Source organism: Arabidopsis thaliana, chromosome 5, assembly GCF_000001735.4.
Source record: "Arabidopsis thaliana chromosome 5, partial sequence".
Lineage (NCBI taxonomy): Eukaryota > Viridiplantae > Streptophyta > Magnoliopsida > Brassicales > Brassicaceae > Arabidopsis > Arabidopsis thaliana.
In genome coordinates, this window is record NC_003076.8 from 23306661 (window position 1) to 23323815 (window position 17155).

General features: G+C 38.1%; 7 protein-coding genes and 1 long non-coding RNA gene across 15 annotated transcripts; 3 read left to right on the top strand and 5 right to left on the bottom strand.

Moving 5' to 3' along the window:
* Positions 1–345: 345 nt before the first annotated feature.
* TCH4 (Xyloglucan endotransglucosylase/hydrolase family protein) lies at positions 346–2020 on the bottom strand. The gene is made up of 2 exons (NM_125137.4): positions 1315–2020; positions 346–1229 (listed from the first exon to the last, which is right to left on the bottom strand). Exons 1-2 carry the CDS (start codon positions 1573–1575, stop codon positions 636–638), a joined length of 855 nt encoding a protein of 284 aa, NP_200564.1. The 5' UTR covers positions 1576–2020; the 3' UTR covers positions 346–635.
* Positions 2021–2482: 462 nt separating this feature from the next.
* On the top strand, positions 2483–2685 carry AT5G08715. Its single transcript, NR_143100.1, has one exon. It is a non-coding gene; the product is annotated as an other RNA (long non-coding RNA).
* Positions 2686–3623: 938 nt separating this feature from the next.
* AT5G57565 (Protein kinase superfamily protein) lies at positions 3624–5195 on the top strand. Of its 7 annotated transcripts, none has more exons than NM_001345263.1 (4): positions 3624–4460; positions 4554–4625; positions 4724–4777; positions 4904–5195. In NM_001345263.1, exons 1-4 carry the CDS (start codon positions 4212–4214, stop codon positions 5063–5065), a joined length of 537 nt encoding a protein of 178 aa, NP_001318820.1. In that variant the 5' UTR covers positions 3624–4211; the 3' UTR covers positions 5066–5195. The 7 variants fall into 7 exon arrangements, with proteins under 7 accessions (NP_001318820.1, NP_001332346.1, NP_001190563.1 ...); NM_001345265.1 differs by having other exon boundaries at positions 4554–4581; NM_001203634.1 differs by having other exon boundaries at positions 3624–3686; positions 4132–4460; positions 4724–4904.
* A 173-nt stretch (positions 5196–5368) lies between these two features.
* Positions 5369–5741, top strand: AT5G57569 (uncharacterized protein; the record flags this gene model as incomplete). The annotated part of the gene is made up of 2 exons (NM_001345267.1): positions 5369–5433; positions 5543–5741. The coding sequence occupies 2 exons, from the start codon at positions 5369–5371 to the stop codon at positions 5739–5741; spliced, it is 264 nt and encodes an 87-aa protein (NP_001330346.1).
* Positions 5385–6260, bottom strand: AT5G57567 (GCK domain protein). Of its 2 annotated transcripts, none has more exons than NM_001345266.1 (2): positions 5558–6260; positions 5385–5455 (listed from the first exon to the last, which is right to left on the bottom strand). In NM_001345266.1, exon 1 carries the CDS (start codon positions 5759–5761, stop codon positions 5573–5575), a length of 189 nt encoding a protein of 62 aa, NP_001330350.1. In that variant the 5' UTR covers positions 5762–6260; the 3' UTR covers positions 5385–5455; positions 5558–5572. The 2 variants fall into 2 exon arrangements, with proteins under 2 accessions (NP_001330350.1, NP_001078761.1); NM_001085292.1 differs by having other exon boundaries at positions 5558–5739.
* Positions 6261–6740: 480 nt separating this feature from the next.
* Positions 6741–7772, bottom strand: AT5G57570 (GCK domain-containing protein). The gene has a single exon (NM_125138.3). It carries the CDS (start codon positions 7532–7534, stop codon positions 7124–7126), a length of 411 nt encoding a protein of 136 aa, NP_200565.1. The 5' UTR covers positions 7535–7772; the 3' UTR covers positions 6741–7123.
* A 239-nt stretch (positions 7773–8011) lies between these two features.
* AT5G57580 (Calmodulin-binding protein) lies at positions 8012–11517 on the bottom strand. Its single transcript, NM_125139.3, has 9 exons — positions 11291–11517; positions 10926–11060; positions 10764–10839; positions 10570–10628; positions 9987–10486; positions 9738–9898; positions 9455–9658; positions 9036–9267; positions 8012–8947 (listed from the first exon to the last, which is right to left on the bottom strand). Exons 2-9 carry the CDS (start codon positions 11021–11023, stop codon positions 8334–8336), a joined length of 1944 nt encoding a protein of 647 aa, NP_200566.1. The 5' UTR covers positions 11024–11060; positions 11291–11517; the 3' UTR covers positions 8012–8333.
* A 221-nt stretch (positions 11518–11738) lies between these two features.
* Positions 11739–16110, bottom strand: BIO1 (adenosylmethionine-8-amino-7-oxononanoate transaminase). The gene is made up of 14 exons (NM_125140.4): positions 15339–16110; positions 15090–15260; positions 14721–14982; positions 14548–14628; positions 14287–14407; positions 14077–14213; positions 13772–13866; positions 13391–13500; positions 13159–13305; positions 12888–13021; positions 12671–12802; positions 12453–12587; positions 12209–12321; positions 11739–12107 (listed from the first exon to the last, which is right to left on the bottom strand). Exons 1-14 carry the CDS (start codon positions 16025–16027, stop codon positions 11933–11935), a joined length of 2502 nt encoding a protein of 833 aa, NP_200567.2. The 5' UTR covers positions 16028–16110; the 3' UTR covers positions 11739–11932.
* Positions 16111–17155: the final 1045 nt, after the last annotated feature.

Below are 17155 nucleotides of genomic sequence, written 5' to 3' on the forward strand. Positions count from 1 at the left end.
TTTCACCTTGTTAAATTGGTTCTTCATAAGAGTGGACAAGGATATCTCAGTCTTCAGGCTAATTAGGTTTGCAAAAATGATACTCCAAATACAATCAAATTTGGTACGGTAGTTCCGCCAAACTCTATTATTTTAGTTGGTTTCAGTATTTTTATAAAAAATAACTCAAGAATACATATGCAATTTGATAGAATTAAAATTAAATTTCAATAAACTATAATTGGTTCGGTTAATACTAAAATCGAGTAAATTTTGTTTTGTGGATTAAAGATTTAAAGTAACGACACCAATCAAATTACATGCAAAATTCCGGTTTGATTTCGATTATAAAACTAAAAAAAAGGTTATTGCTCCATTGGGTTTGGTTTTGAGTTTGACTGTGGAACCCTAGAACAAAATTAAAACAGAAGCGGCCATTTTTGGACTGACTCGGAGAATATAACGGAACGAACTACGAGAGACTTAAAAAAACAAAAAAGCACATTGTAACAAAGAGAATATTATAACTTTAACGAACTATAGAGTATACTACAAAACAAATCAATAAAATTCACGTGATCTACAATAAAATGAATAGAATTTTATAACCACAAAGAAAAATAAAATCTTGTTCCTCTCTCAACTCTTTACTCTCTCTATGCAGCTAAGCACTCTTTAGGAAGACCTTGAGGGAACCTCTTCGCATCCGTACAATAATTATAGATCATGTAGTTCCTCTGCACCCATCTCATCCTTTGTTGAGCTGTTGAGTCAAGCTCTTGTGACAACCACGAGCCAGTAGTAGTCCCCTGTTTCGAGGCATTAGGACAAGAAGACTTGCCGTTTGACCAAACACAAGCTTCTTGTTGAAAGCCACGGTAAGAAGCAGTGAAAGGAGCTTTAGACCAATCGGTTTTGACCAAACCACCTCTCGTTGCCCAATCATCAGCGTTCCAAAGACTCGAGTACATTCTCATTGGTTTGTTCTTGGGAAACAGAGTGCCTAGAGACTCCATGTTCTTGAATTCTCTGATCGGAGTTCCATCGACGGTGAAAATGATTCTTTGTGGGTTCCAGAGAATAGTGTAAGTGTGGAAATTAGCTGTTGGATCAAACCAGAGTTTGAATTGTTGTTCTTTGTCTCCTTTGCCTTGTGTGTAGACATTTGTGTGAAGTGTGTAAGGTTCTCCACTTGAATTCCCTAAAAACTCGAAATCTATCTCGTCCCATGTTGTTCCAGGTGATTTCAACTGTTCATATACAAAAAACCATTTCAGATACAAGAACTTTATAATATGCAAAAACGAAAAACAGAGATTGTTTTGTTGAACTTACGTAAAGTGTTGTGACTGTTCCTGCGGAGTTTCCAGGGACAAGCTTCATTTGCATGGAGACTTTACCAAACAAGTACTCGTTTTTGGATTGGAATCCAGAACCAGAGGATTTATCTAGAGATAAAGTGAGAAGCTCTCCATTGTTCTTGATCTGTCCACGACCATCACCCCAAGTGATCTCAACGTCTCTTTGGAAATTAGCTGAAACAGAGGAGGTGATGATAAGAGAAAGAAACAGAGGAAGCAAGTAAGTGATCGCCATTTTCTAGAGATTGTAGATATTCTTGTATTGAGTTAGATTGGTTTGTGGTTTTTGAGGGTTTATGGAGGAATGTATATATAGTAAGTGAGTGAAGAAGATTTTTAAGAGGCGGTTCGTATAGAGGAAGGTTCGTATGGCGAAAGAAGAAGCCGCGTCTTTGAGGCAACAGCTGGTGATTGGGCCATCTTGTAGTAAAAGCCTGTGTTTTATTTATTGGCTTTGGAAATCACGCGGTTTTTGTTTAGTAATGTTACCTTTTTTTAGTAATTAATTATTACTTTTATTTTTTTGGTTTCAGATTTAATTGGATTTGGGAGTTTTTTCCTCAGAAAAAGTTGGATTTGAGAGTTGGATTCTTTACCACCGGCTTGGACCGACCTTGACAGAGGTAGAGTTTTAGTCTAATAGAACCAAATTATTCTGTTATAAACCAAAAAAAGGGGGAAAGTGTTGGTTTTTAAAAAGTTAATTAAAATATGATAAAACTTTTGAGATTTTTTTTATCTAAAAGTATTTATACGATTTTCTGACATTATTCAGTGGTTTTCCAATTTTGTAGTTCTTTTGTTATTACTCTTGAGTGTTATTATTCACTAGGTAGTAATTTTTAAAAAATGAAATTGAACTTTGAGTAATTTTTGTGGTCTCATATTTGAGTTTTTTTTTTTTTTTGATTGACTGACACTTAACAAATTTAGATTGGTTAAGGTGCTAAAGAAAATAGGATAAGGATCAACATTGTATTTTATGATTTTGTTTTATTATAAAAAAGCTTTGATGAAAACAAAATTTGAAACGGGGATAAGAAGGAAGATGCCACGTTAAAGAGTGGATATGGTAGTAGTTGGTAAAATGATGAAATTGACTGACTCAAATGTTTAATTGTCGTAGTGGAGACAGCTAATACATTCAACTTGGTTGGTTGGTTACGGTCGTGGTCAGGAAGCTTCTTTTGTCCAAATGGCTAGATCCTGTGATGAGCAGTCCCAACTCTTACGCAAAGTCTAGAATTCAGCATTTGATTTCATTTTCTTTTACTTCAATTCTCTTAAATGTTTTTTTGTAGATATTTTTCTTTACGAAAAGTTTTGTTGTTTTGGATTTGATATGTAAAGGAATTTCTTTTTGTATCATTATAATATATTTGCTAATTTCGGGGGTTATAATCCTCTATCTTTTAAATAATTGAAATTTACGGATATGGATTTCGAAATAATTTCATGACCGCGGTGAAAATCCCAATTTTAATATGATGAGAGACACATTTCTTAAGTTTTGGGTGAGGAAAGATTAACAGGAGATATTAAAGACTATACGTAAAACAATATATCGTTATGGGCCTATTTAAATAAAGCCCACGAAACTTCCGTCCGCTTAGGTGAAAGGTTTCAAAAACAAAAAAAATTGGTCATTGGCGCTTCGTCTCGTCTAGTTGACTTGCTCTTAAAGGTTAGTCTTGATTCTCTTATAGAGTTATAGGAATGGCCTTATTACGATTGTTAAAATTTCGCAGTTTGTATGTTAGAATATCGTCATCTCCGGCGATGAAGTTGCTCAATGATTTTTTTTACAACCTATATCTGACCAGTTCAACCGGTTAGCAGATTAATGACGAATTTTCCCAGTTTGAAGTTACCGGTTTCTAGTACTAAACCCAAACCGAAAAAAAGTTCGGATTGTGGGTTAACCAGTAAGTCTAGGTCAGGCGTGAAAACACTGGTAAGAACTCATATTAGTAATGTTTGAGACAAGACAATGACATTGGTTTTTTTGATGTCTCACAAACTTTAAGGGAAAAATCCTAAAAGAGACTCAAAATAAATATAATTTGGACGTTTAATACCCAATATTTTTTTGTTGGAAAAAAATATCTCAAATAATAAAATACTTAATATATAAATTATTGATAGAATCAAACTCACGTTAATAGTCGCTAAGGGAAGTAACGTAGCCATTTAACGTCGTTAAATTTAACCATTTGAATATATATTAGATGTTTTACGGTTTATACAATGATATATATGTGGTCCAGAGGTTAACTATTTCCACTTCTACACATGACACCAGGGTTCGACACCTGACAAGTTTTTCTTTTAATTTTTTTTTTTTTGGTCTTTGTCCTCGCCGTCGACGACGTCCCAGAGAGATGATAGCCCATGAACAAGAGCCTCCAATTCCAAAATTTCAGGCTTTTAAACTCTTCCCCTCCTAGATCGATCTCCAATCATCACATATCGCTACACCCACATCATTCAATCATAGCTCTCGTATCTCCAATCATCTTTTCATTCACCTAATCTTACAATAAACGCTAAAACTCTCATACCCAATCGCAAAAGAGAATGAAGAAGAAGCTCCAGCGTCTAAAGAGTACGGATTTTATAACTGTGGCCAAATCATCCTCCAATTGTGCTATCCGGGATGGTGGTCGACGGCGGCTCTAGGGCGAAGGAAAAAAAAAATTCCAAAAATTAATTCCAAAAAGACTCTTGAGAGTCTTGATTCCCCATTTTCCATCTTCACTGTATTTGATGAGGATTTTTTTTCCCTTTTTAGTTTTTTTTTTACTTGTTGCAGATTTGACTCTCTTTTTTTTTTCCAAAGACAATTAAATCATTTAAAGGGTTTTGCCTCTGATGTCTGATGTCTCTCTGTCTCATCAAGTTACTGTTTTTTTTATTCTGAGTGAAATTTTACATTTTTCACAGGTGATTGGAACCAAGACAAAGATCTGTATAGTTATGGAATACGTTTCAGGTGGTCAGCTTTCAGACAGACTTGGAAGACAGAAAATGAAAGAATCAGATGCTAGAAAACTTTTCCAACAATTGATTGATGCTGTTGATTATTGTCATAACAGAGGAGTTTATCATAGAGATCTTAAGGTAATAGAAGACAACAACTTTTGCAAAACTCTGTTTCCTCTGTTTTTCTAACTAATTTTGTGGCTAATCTGATTTTGCTTTTGCTTTTTGCAGCCACAAAACTTGTTACTAGATTCAAAGGGTAATCTACAAGTTTCTGACTTTGGATTAAGTGCAGTTCCTAAAGTAACAATTTCTAATTTTCTAGTCACACAAAGCAAAATATTTGGGTTTGTAACAATCAAAGGATGCTAAATAAGACTTTTGGTTTATGTAATTCACAGTCGGGGGATATGCTCTCTACAGCTTGTGGCTCTCCATGTTATATAGCACCAGAGGTAACCTTGCTGGTTATCCTCCGTTCCATGAGACCATATGCTTTCTGTTTTGTATAAGAAGATAGATACTCAGAGTAGATTACACGTTCCCACATGGATTCACTAGATCTGAACTGGATCTTGCAGGAAAATGTTGTGGAGATATATAAATGCAGCAACTGCGTCTTCAAATTTCATAAACGCAGTAAACATGGATACATTGTCGATTTAAAATTGTGCTTTCATATGTTCGTTGGGACATTAGATCCAAGGCTTCATCTAGTACCTATAAAATATCAACAACCCTAAGAATAACTGATTCTTAGAGCAAAAAAAAGGTCAGCTGCAGAGCTGTGGGTATGCACGACATGACATGATAGCGATCCGGGAACAAGACCGACTAGAGAGAGAGAGTAAACGATGCTCGGTAAAACAAGTAAAAGGTCATTAAGAAAGAAAGAAACAGAATCAAAGATAAAAGTGAAGATACCAGATTAAGCACCACACAGGGGTGTATATAGTTATTAAGAGACCAGGGTAAGCCTAAAATGTTAAAGTGTCGAATGTTTTCAAACAGAAAAGAACTAGGCCACACAAAAACAACATAAATCAATGACTGAAGCCGTTCATGCTAGGATTAGAAACAATGATACTATGGATACATCATCGGTCATCATGTAACTCGATAGGTTTTGGTTCCTGACAAGCAAACATCCATACCGATTGAGACAAACAACATACAAATAGTATTATCAATCTCAATCTCTTCAGGTTTGATATAATTAGGGCCACACGCATTACCTTTTGGGATGATGATCACTCCTTACTCTCTGCTTTCCCCAACTCCGCCTCCTCTGTTGGCAACTTGCTTAACGCTTTAGCAATGGCTGCAGCCTCGACGGCAAGAATGGCCTCCTTTTCGGCTTGCAACTCCATTAACATCTTGGCAATCTCTCTAGCCTCCCCAGCAAGAATGGGCTCGTAGTAAACAGAGTTTTCATACATACAAGTCTTGAACTTGGCTCTGACCTCCTTGCATTTCGTGACGTCACTTTCTTCTTCGTTCTTCTTTTCTTCATCCGCGCATTTCTCCAATGCTATGAATGATTCCTTGCACTCACCTCCCTTTATGTATTCGCATAACTCACTCTCCACTCTCTTCTCCTTCCTCTGTTTCTTTCAAATCTTCAATTAGGATTCTCGATTCGTCCCCATCTCGTGCCAACGGAACCCCGTCGCTAAAGGTCATGCCCACAGAACTCGCAACTCCCATAGATGATCGAGAGAGATCGGACTCTTGATTTATCCAATTTGCTTGCTCACTCCCAAAACCCTAATCGCCGCCTCTCTTATTAACAAAAACAAAGGTCACACATTTACTTTTGCCAACTTCACATCAATTGTTCTTCTTTTCATTTTCTCTAAATCATTTTCCATAAATGGAAACTTTGAAACTCTCTAATGAATCGAAGATTTACCAAACCCCAGTTTAGGGTTTTCTTATGTGCGTTTACGGTTTTAACTTCTTTTAAAAATAACTAAACAATAACATTCCCCGCTCGACCCATTTTTTAGCCCGGCTGGTGCTTACCGGCCCATATTTCAAGCCGTTAAAGTTCAGGTTCACTGAATCTTAAACTTTTTTTTTTTTTTTTTTATGTTATAAAACTTGTTCTTCTTTTTTTTTTTTTACATTTATCTTTTTTAAATTTATTTTCTCGTTACTTATTAGCAAAGTTCAAGAAAGTAGTCTTGGCGGTCCAAATCTACGAACAATTTTTTTACCAAACTATCCCTTCTTTGATGCCCGCATCAAACATAAAGATCCGCGAAAATCAAGGATATTATCGCATTTACAAAGAAGAAATATTTTAAAACGATGATTTTAGTGAGTATAACGTATTTTCTCTATTATTAGTTTAATGGTTGATTTTAAAATTGTTTTTCAAATTTTAATAATATAGATTACAACTTATGTGTTTATAGTCTTGATGAATTATTTTATTAACATAGATCCAGTTTTAGTCAATTAAACAAACATATTTCTAACTTCCAGTCCATTTGTGTTAACATACAATTAAAAAATACTGTTGTACAATAAATGCAGCAACTAACCGAATTGTTTAGAAAGATTTAATTAATCAGCCTTCGAAGAGATTAGTGACCGTGGGTCTGAAACCAATATCTGAGGAGCCCTTCGTGCTCGGATCCTACTCTGGCCAATGTGCTAAGACGGTTGCGGATTCCTTTGTCGATTATTGAACTTAAATTGAAAGCCGGTGTGGGAGACTCGCCGTGAGCCCGTGACGTCGTCCATTGGATTCCTCTGTTTGCAACCTGCTAACCGCCCTAGCAATGGCTGCAGCCTCACCGGCAAGAATGGCCTCCTTTTCGGCTTGCAACTCCATTTAACATCTTGGCAATCGCTCTAGCCTCCCCAGCAAGAATGGGCTCGTAGTAAACAGGGTTTTCATACATACAAGTCTTGAACTTGGCTCTGACCTCCTTGCATTTTGTGAAGTCACTTTCTTCTCCGCTCTCCTCGGCTTCATCCACGCATTGCTCCAATGCTATGAATGATTCCTTGCACTCACCTCCCTTTATGAACCGGCACAACCTGCACTCTCCACTCTCTTCCTCTTCCCCTTTCCCTTCCCCTGTTTCATTCAAATCTTCAATTAGAGTTCTCGATTCGTCCTCATCCCGCGAAAATTGTCCCTGATTTGCCGACGGATCCTCGTCGCTATAAGCCATGCTTACAGAGCTCGCAATTCCCATAGCTATTTTGCTACTCAGTTTGCTTGCTCACTCCAGAAAAAAAACCCTAATCGCCGACGCTCTCTTATGAAAAAAGGACACACCTTTCCTTTGCGAAATTCCCATAAATATGTTTTTTTTCCTTCCATTTTTACTTAAATGAATCTCTGATTCATAATCCCATAAATGGAAACTTTGAACAATCGATTCCTATCTTCACCAAAAAATAACCCCAAATTCTTAGGGTTTTCTGATTCGGGAGGCCATCTTTTACGTCATTTGCATAGGCCATTCCCCCCGTTCGTTCATAGTTTTGGCCCATTTATGACTTCCGACCCACGTAATTATTGGCCCGGTCCACTTTATCTTTCATTTACTAGATTTTATTTTTTTATTTTTTCACAAGTTCTTTTCTTCTTTCTTCTCACCATAAATAACTACTCTTCTTGAAAACACTGGTAGGAACTAATGTTAGTAATGTTAGAGACAAGACAGTAGCATCGGTCTTTTTGGTGTCTCACAAACTTTAACATTGAGAGATTGCAAGAGCACAAACAGAATAAATAATAACCAAGGAGACATGACGTTAAAGTTTCGTGGAACAAAAGCCTTACAGATAGTAACTCGAGTATCATCAAATAAAAGGACCATACAGAAATTCTACTTGTTGAATCACATATCTAAGACTGTAGAATCAGTTCTTAAGAATGCTACTGTCTAAATGAGTTATCATCAATCAAGCATATTAGAAGTCTCCTGCTTCATAAAACACACACATCCACAGATCCACTGAATCTAACTGTACACTTCCTTTTATACACTATTCGCCATCTTCATCATCATCATCAAGCTCTACAATTTGTGCTCGCCTCTCAGCAGCTTTCCTCCTGATGAAGAACCCCCATCTCATTGCGGCTTTTATCTTAAGCCATCCAACAACAGCTCTGCCTGATCGACCACGGTCTTCATCATAACCTTGCATAGGCGTGTGTAGAAACGATGGGAAAGTATATCCATCTTCTGGCAAGTGTGTTGCAGAGCCATTGCCTCCTCCTCCCATGCTGAATAGGCGGAGGAACTGTTGCATGTCTTCACTCTCTAGCATTTCATGGCTTCTGAGTCGGATCTCTTCCTCTGAGAAGAAATCATCTGGTCCTCTCTCACGGGGGTTTGACCAGTCTTCTAAATGGTTGAGATCTGCCTGGTGAACAGAAGAAGGGTTGATGTTTTGGTATCCGCTTGTGGATGATTGTGAAGGACCGAGAGCCAGGCCATTCATGTGTTGATTGTTTATGGTGCTTTGAGTTTGATGTAGATTTCCCATGAACTGGTCTTGCGATGTACTGCATGAAGCAACCTCAAATTGTGCTCGCGGGTTGGAGTTTAAAAGCTGGGGATGCGAATGATATCTTGTTGCCAGAGTTTGATCATACCCTGTAGATTGATTGAATCGAACAAATATATAAGATTTAGTATTAAACTATAACACAAATTATCAAGAGATTGATTTCAATATGCAAACCTCCAATAGCAAAATCTGAAAGCACTGGAGACTGGTTAGGCGGCATTGAAGACGAATGCCCTGCCACCATCTGCATTGGATGGTCAATGGCAGCAGTCGAGTAATTTTCCAGATTAGTGTGAGTAATACTCAACCTCTGGGGCTGCTTCAAGTCTAAAAGAGATTTTCCATCATACTCTATGACTAGGTTCCAGTTTTCATATGCTTTCTTCACCAGCCCCTCAACATATACCTTTAGAACACAGAAGTGAAAGAAAGAATCAAATTTGATAACTCTCTTCTTTAAGTGGATTCAAAAGAAGATGGTGAATCATAGCTAATAAACTTTTAATAGAAGATAGTGAATCTTAACTTAAACTAAACTATAACTTGCAGCAAAGCAAAGAATGTTGTTATAAGTTAAGCAACATGGAGCAAACCTTTTGGCTATCAGTAAGTGAATCAGCAGAGAAGTATTGATCTCCAGAAATAAGGCCGCTTAGCTCATAGATATTATTGAACACAACACCGACATTCCTTGAATCCTCAGCATAGTAGATATAAAGCTTGCTGCTCTGGACACACGTCTTTGCGTGCTCTACTAGTGCATCCCACATTTTGTTTGACATGCCGCTTCCAAGAATCTAGATAAAAACGGATAAAGATAAATTAGCCATGAACAATCTCTTTCAAGAGTAAAAACTTGACATAATAAGCACTTACAGTACGTAATTTTGGAGAATCCTTGACCATTACTCTCAGAAAATCTTCTACAGTGTTTATTCCTTCAGCAGTAAGCTTTTTATGGAATGCCCCATCCTTGCCGATCTTGTCCAATCTCCACACATCATCATTCAGAGCAGGTGGATAATGCTTCTTGTACACTGCACATAAAAGAAATGTGCATCAAACTAAAAGAAGTAAACACCAGATGGTACAGTGAGAAGAAAAGGGGAGCTTTTAAGACCATACATTCGCCCCTGTGATCCTTAACAACAAAAGCTTCCGTCTTGGCCTCACGGATACGCATGCCATCACAACACCCAGAAACCACCCGTAAACCAAGTCGGAACTTCCGACTTCGAATCCAACTCGAATTATCCGTGAAAACTAGCTCGCCCAAAGTTCCAACCCCTTCCTTGAGTGTAACATACACTTCTCCAGTCAGCAACGGTCTCTTTCCTGAACGCTCTTTTACAACATGGCTTTCAAATTCTTCTTGTGTCCAGTCTTCATCATCTTCAGTGTTAAAGTCACCCTCAAGCACAACAATGTGAAGCTTTGCCGAAGCCTCTGGACCATATACCACAGCACGGCCAGTGTTTGCATCAATCAAGACAACATGAATCACAGCACCTTGCTCTCCTTCTACTTTCCCCCCAGTGAATAACGGGAGAGATAACCTAGATTTGAAGTGCAACTGTAACTTCCGACCATCCGGACCTTCAATTCGCTTTGGAGAAGAGCCCGAACTGCAAAGGAATAATAAACCTCAGGAAACCATTATCTAACGTCACGAGCCATTAAGATATATAATGAGAAATTTGTATTCTACCTTCCAGTAAGCCTAGCAGGGCCTAGTTTTGCTAAAGCACGTTCCAGTTCCTCGCTGACCTGCTCAGCAACAATCCCATATTAAGGCTTGAAACAAAGGACAGCTAATATCTAAGCAAAGGCTACAAACATACAACTCCAAGCACAAGAAGCAGACAAAGATTGAGCTCAACAAAAGCAAGAGAGAGAACTTACAACTCGGCGGAGAATAGGTTCCAAAGAGGAGCAAAGCTTCTGCAAACTATCTACTTTCAGAGCCTCAACAATCACACTGGTGCAAACCAAAAGATAACCAAAGTCAGAGATTTTTGTAGAAACAGTTGTATATATTTTCAGTAAGAAGAACTAGTGAATTACCTAGCAAAAGCAGGGCGTTTTCGCTCAGGCTGATCATCATCGTTCCCATCCAAATTCCTCTTGGCTCTATTCATATTATTATTACCACTATCCATCATCTACCTTTGCATTCTCCTCCCCAAAAAAAACCTAGATCTACAAAACACAAACGCTACACAATTCAATCTTAAACAGCACAAAAGTCTATAAAATCAAAACCCACAAAAACAAACTCGAGAATGACTCGCTTTACTTGAAAACAAAAACCCTAAATCAAGAAATTGAATCTGAAAACCAAAACCCACGTCGGAGACTACAGAAGACTTCTCGGTGACCAATTGAAGAACCAAATCAACGACAGAGAGACATAAGTAAGAGGAAAGTACCAGTTAATCGGAGACCGAGAAATCAGAGAGTGTCTCGCCGATTAAAAGCCACCGGCGTTGAATTGGAACAATGATTAGTAGTGAATAGAGAATTGGAGTTTTGATGATAGTATAGTATCTCTTTGTTTTGAGTCGTCGCAGTTTTGGGTTAATCGGTCAACTGTGGCGACTCATTGAGCTTCTCCAGTGCTTGTAGTGGGATTTAATCACCTGTGTTAAGGTTTACGTGTTTTTATTTTATCGTGGTCTGCTATGATTGTCGTTTTTAGTTAAAAACTAACGTCTGCTAGGGCCCACTAAGAGAAACAGTGGTCATTAGTCTTTGTCCGATGAATCTCAGCCGTAGATCCATGTAGGACTCATCTTTACACTTTAAGGCAACTTTTTACTTCATCAAAAGAATTATTACAGAATATTTTTCTTTTTTGTCTATTAGTATGAAACTGATCTTGCATTAAATTTGGTGTCCGATATCTTTATACTAATTTCCATAAACCGATAGATCTCGTGAAGGGAAAAAAAGAAAAGAAAAGAATTCCATAGATCTACCTACCAATAGAAAATTCAGATTCCATATGTCATTAAAATATGCAACAGATACAGAGATGACAACAAAATAAGCTGGAGAGAGAGTTTTGGGTTTCATGTTCTATTGAATTCTCCGAGCCTTTTGTAGAGCTTCGTGAGCAACCGGCGGCAAATTTCCGGCGAGGTGCAAGGGCCACACATGAGATAGATAACGTTTCCAAGAGGCCGGGTAAAGATACCGTCTTCCCGAAGCATTATTAGAAGAGACTTTGCATACAACGAAGCATACCTGAAACACGCAGAGAAATTGTACCAAAGTTTGTGTTCAAGACATTTTGTCTAATGGTGACAATTCAAGAGAACAAATATTATGTTACTTGAGAAGATTACCCTGAATTGGAAGCATCTGCTTTTAGTTCTAGAGCGAAAAGGGTTCCTATTACAACCACCCTTTGAACCGCAGAGTGAGATGATATTTGTTGCACCAGTTCTTCGTCCCACAGCTGCAAATTTTAAAGGATTAATTGATACCAAGAGTAATGGCTGATTTTGTTATTGATTGCAACATACTGGTCTACGAATCTGGACTCGCGTATACTATAAAGATGAAGAGCATGTTTAGTTGTACTAATACCTCTCTTAAAGTTTTTCCTTGTGAAGTGATGTTGTGGTTAGTCTCTGGATCTTTGAACCATTGGATGGCTTTGGCGGCTGTTGCGCAACCCATAGCATGAGCTGAGTATGAGTGACCATGAAGCAAGGCTTTAAGCTACAACCAAGTAAGGAAAATTAGATGGCTTCAAGCGGTGTCAGAAATGCTTGAATATGGTTTTGATACTACTTTCACTTTACCTTAGAATCTCCAGAAAATGAATCGAATACAGCATCTGTGGCAAGAGTGACAGCCAAAGGAACCATTCCACCAGTCAACAATTTGGCAAAGCACGCTATGTCCGGTTTGCAACCGAGAAGTTCAGTAGTAGTCTTGGTAAAATTACGGTAATTTGTTAGCAGAACGTAAATAGAATGTAGTAACAGAAATATATCAAAAGATTACATTAATTACTACCTCTACTCCAAGACGCCAGAATCCTGTGAACACTTCATCGAAAATGACTGGAATTTTTCTATTCCGGCACTCATTCACCAAAACTCGTTGGAAAAGCGGATCAACCATATGCATTCCCCCAGCACCATGAATTACTGCAGATAAAACCGCCAACTTAATAAAAGAGTAGTTTGCATATAGCAATCTAGCTAGATAAACCAAGGATGCTAAACTTACTGAATATAGTTAAGTTACATACGTAAACTATGTGAAGTCATACTGGCGAGTGTACCTGGTTCTATTATCAGTGCTCCAACATGGGCAGATTGCCTAACTCCAGAATGCTCTTGTAAATGCTTCGATAAATAGGCCGAATATATTCTTGCAAGAGTTGATGCGTCTCTACTCTTGTCAAAAATCTCATCACGGCTGGTGAAGGCTGTAAGAGTTTGGGAATACTAAATCATGCAACTAAAGGAAATGTACCGGAGGATATCAGAGAGATGGGAAAGGATGCTATTTACTTCCATATTCTGGGGCTATTTCAGAAAAACTTTCAGGGAGGGAGATATTCCAGGATCCATTGGAGAGAAAGACAGTAGGAGGATCCAGAAACAAGCCTCTTCCAGTATACCTACAATCCAAAAATAGATTTGAGCCTAACTAAAGGACAAGCTGAATAACATGATAAAGAATGCTTGCTCAAGACAATTTGGGAAGATGTGAAAAAGGGCTGATTTATCCCTAAGGGATGACAACCCATCTAAGCAACACTAAGGGTTTGTTGCTATGCAAATGATGAATTAGTGCAGGAGATGCAAATGATCCAAGAATGGTTAAATCAGAAGATGAATGTTGGAAACAAAATTCTCCAGAAATGGCAAACAAATGAAAAGGTTCCCTACCACGGCTGCTGGAGAAAGCCTGTATAAGGTGATGGTGCTTGTGCTTCCATTGCTCCTAAAGTATCTCCATGGTAAGACCCCCGAAGAGCTATGACCTAAGATATAACACACATCAAATTTTCGCATTAGAACCTTTACCGCAAATGACAAAATTAGATAGATGAAGATACTCTTGCATATGAAAAATGATGATCAGCTAGGAACTTGCATTGCATATTAGTAAGCAGCAAAGTGGAAAACAAATGTTCAATACCAGGTACAACGAAGTGTCAAAGTATCATTGAGCATTAGCAAGATAATTGTACCTTAACCACAATATGCTTTTCCTCTTCTGTAGCCTCGCAAAAATTATGATCGACACAAAACTTACGAAATGCCATCTTCAAGGCAATTTCGATTGCTGTGGATCCATTATCCGAGAAGTATACTCGAGAAGCCCAGCCTGCATGCATAAAATAATTAACCATCCCCCAATGTTTGAAAATTAAACAATGTGACAGAGCAAGTTTAGAAACCTTTTCCCACTCCATCTAATAACAGCTCAGCGCACTTCAAGGCAGGTTCATATACATTCTCAGGGAACATAACATGCCCAAACCTAGCAGCAGTGTAACCCATTTCTCTAGCAAGCTCAGCCTGAAACAGCCTAAACAAAATTTCAAAATAAACTTCAGAAGATTCATCACAAAGAGAGGTAAGCATTAAAATCTATGACATAATAATGCACGTGGAACTGATATTTGTCATAAAACTGGGAAATAATGGGCACAGATGACCTGGAAAGTAGGATCTGGCCCCTGTGTCCACCAGCTTGCACAAGCATCAAATTGCTGGCTAAGAGAACTGTTATCGGAAGCCTAAAAATGATGACAGAAGATAGTTCCATTAGATATGAGAAACCATAGAGTTATGCCTTCCAGGTAATCAGAATGCATATGACCAGACAAACCTTGTATATTGAGAAATTTTCACCACATCGGGAGTCTATAACCGTCACAGTTTCTTGATGCACAAGTTTATGCTGAGTAAATGGCCACCAGAAAACCTCTCCTGCTAGCTTAGCCATGCCATTTAATCTTTCCAATCTCTCCAAATTAGCTAACACCATTGTTTCTTTCAAAGCTTTGAAAACACCATCGGATTCGACAAACCATTCAATAAGATCATCTGAAGGGTCCTTGGGAACAGGCGGAAGCACAAGCACCGGCACCCTACCAACCAGAATCCGAATACGAAAAGTTAAACTATGAGCTCGCTCCTAATAAAAAACACACAGGAATCGAAAGCACATAAACTGATAAAGCCACTGAAAAATTACTTATTCCTTAGATATGAAGTTAATGGAACTTCATTAACAAGGCCATGATCTTCAAAAACAACAGCAGCAATATCATATCCTCGAAGTTTTAAACTCTCGTAAGCTGCAATAGTCCCTGAGATACCACCAAGCCGCCCATCTCCAACAAGAATTCCAGGTAATCTAAAAGGCCTGATTACAGATATACAATACACAACCATAAGTAAGAGATAAATCAAATTCGATATCCAAGTAGAAGATAAGTGTTACCTGTAGAGGTCGCATTGAAGAGTTCCCGACGGACCAGGACTAGCAACTCCACCGGCAGTCTCCACCAAACATAGTAAATCCGATTTCTCGCTTTTAACTCCACATTCCATCTCTTCCTTCAAACACTTTTCAATCATCTGTAACACGACGGAGTCCTCGACCGTCGCGTTTTCTCTCTCCGCAGCTAAATGCGGAGATATAGCTGCTTCCCAAGCATACAACGTCTTGCATAAAAGTTCCGGTGCTCCAGTGACGGTTTTCTCATCCCGGAAATTCAAAGAGCACATCCCACTCTCGCTGACTTCAACATTCAATCCCAGAGATTTTGCGGCGGGGAGTGAAGAATGGAGGACAGAGTTGGAGATTGAAATAGGGATTTGGCGACGGAGGGAGAGGGAATCGAGCTTGGAGAAGACGAAACGAGAATCGGAATCGGAAGGGAAGCCGGTCTGAATAGGTTTCAAATAGAGGAGTTTTGTGGCGGAAGATGAAGGTTGCTGGAGGAGGAAAGAGGCGGCGATGCCTGTAGAGACGAGGGTTTTGCCGAGAGAAGTGTTGGCTGACCAAATTAAGTAGGTAGGGTGGTTGAGTGGTAAATGGAAAGGAGAAACAGAGGTGGATTTGAATCGAATGCGGTGGCGTAAGTGCCGGAGACGGTGGCGGATAAGAGTGGCGGTTACGGGTATCATTGTTGGTAGGTGGGATGTGATAGTGAAGTGGCGGAGAGAGAGAGGAGTGTTTAGCTCGAAACTCGAAAGAGTCGTTGTGGTTTGGAGGGTAAATTTGGAATCTAGTTATTTACTACTTTTTTGTCTCGCGGATCTCCTAATACTAATGGGCCTGGACTTAGATTAGTAGGCTGGCCAATATTTATAAATGTTCTACTTAGGTGTTAAAATGGGGAAAAATTATCATTTAAATCATCATTTCATCATTTTCGTTGGTTTAAATCATGAATTATGGACGTGGTGAATTAAATTTTCTATTTTCTATTAACTTTCAATTAAATCACAAATTCTCGTTGACTAAGCCAATTGAAGCACAAATTCTTACTTTTTTTACGCCATTAGTCGACCTTAAGACGAGAAATTACTTTGTATTCGAAGAAGAAGAGAAAATCCGAAGAAGATGAGAGATTCCAAAGAAAAAAGAAACAAAATCAAAAAATTTGATTAGAAGGATTTTTAAAAATGTGCCTTAATTAGCTTAGTCAACGAAAATTCGTGATTAAATTGAAAGTCAACATAAACTTGAAGGTTTAAATCACCAAGTCCAGAGTTTATGCTTTAAACCAACGAAAATGGTAAAGTGATGATTTAAATGACATTTTTCCCGTTAAAATTGAGTGTATTAGGCAGTTTAGGAGAATGTGTATAAAATGTTCTTTATTGACCAGCAATTGTGAATGTGATTAATGTTTTCTGTATAAGTAAACTCATCTTGCTTATAAGGTACTTTGTTGTTCTTGTATTACTGCATATACTATGTTTCAAGCTAAGAGCCTATCTTCCCTTAACTCTTATGATCCTCTTTTTTTAGGAAATGAAATCAAAGTTTGTTTACATTTTGAGTTTGTAGTTCTTATAAGATACACTATAGCCTATGGAAGTTTTACAAGATTCTTTTACCTTTGTGAGAAAATGGCAAAAGAAATGATGAAAGTTATATTATGCATACATGATTTATTTTTCGAATGAGTTTACGTATAGTGATGGTGATGTAGTAAAAGCGAAGGAATTCGAATCGGGCACATAAATTCTGCGAATTACTGATTGGAGATGCTTTGAAAAATGTGCCAACTGTCACTAAATGATTGG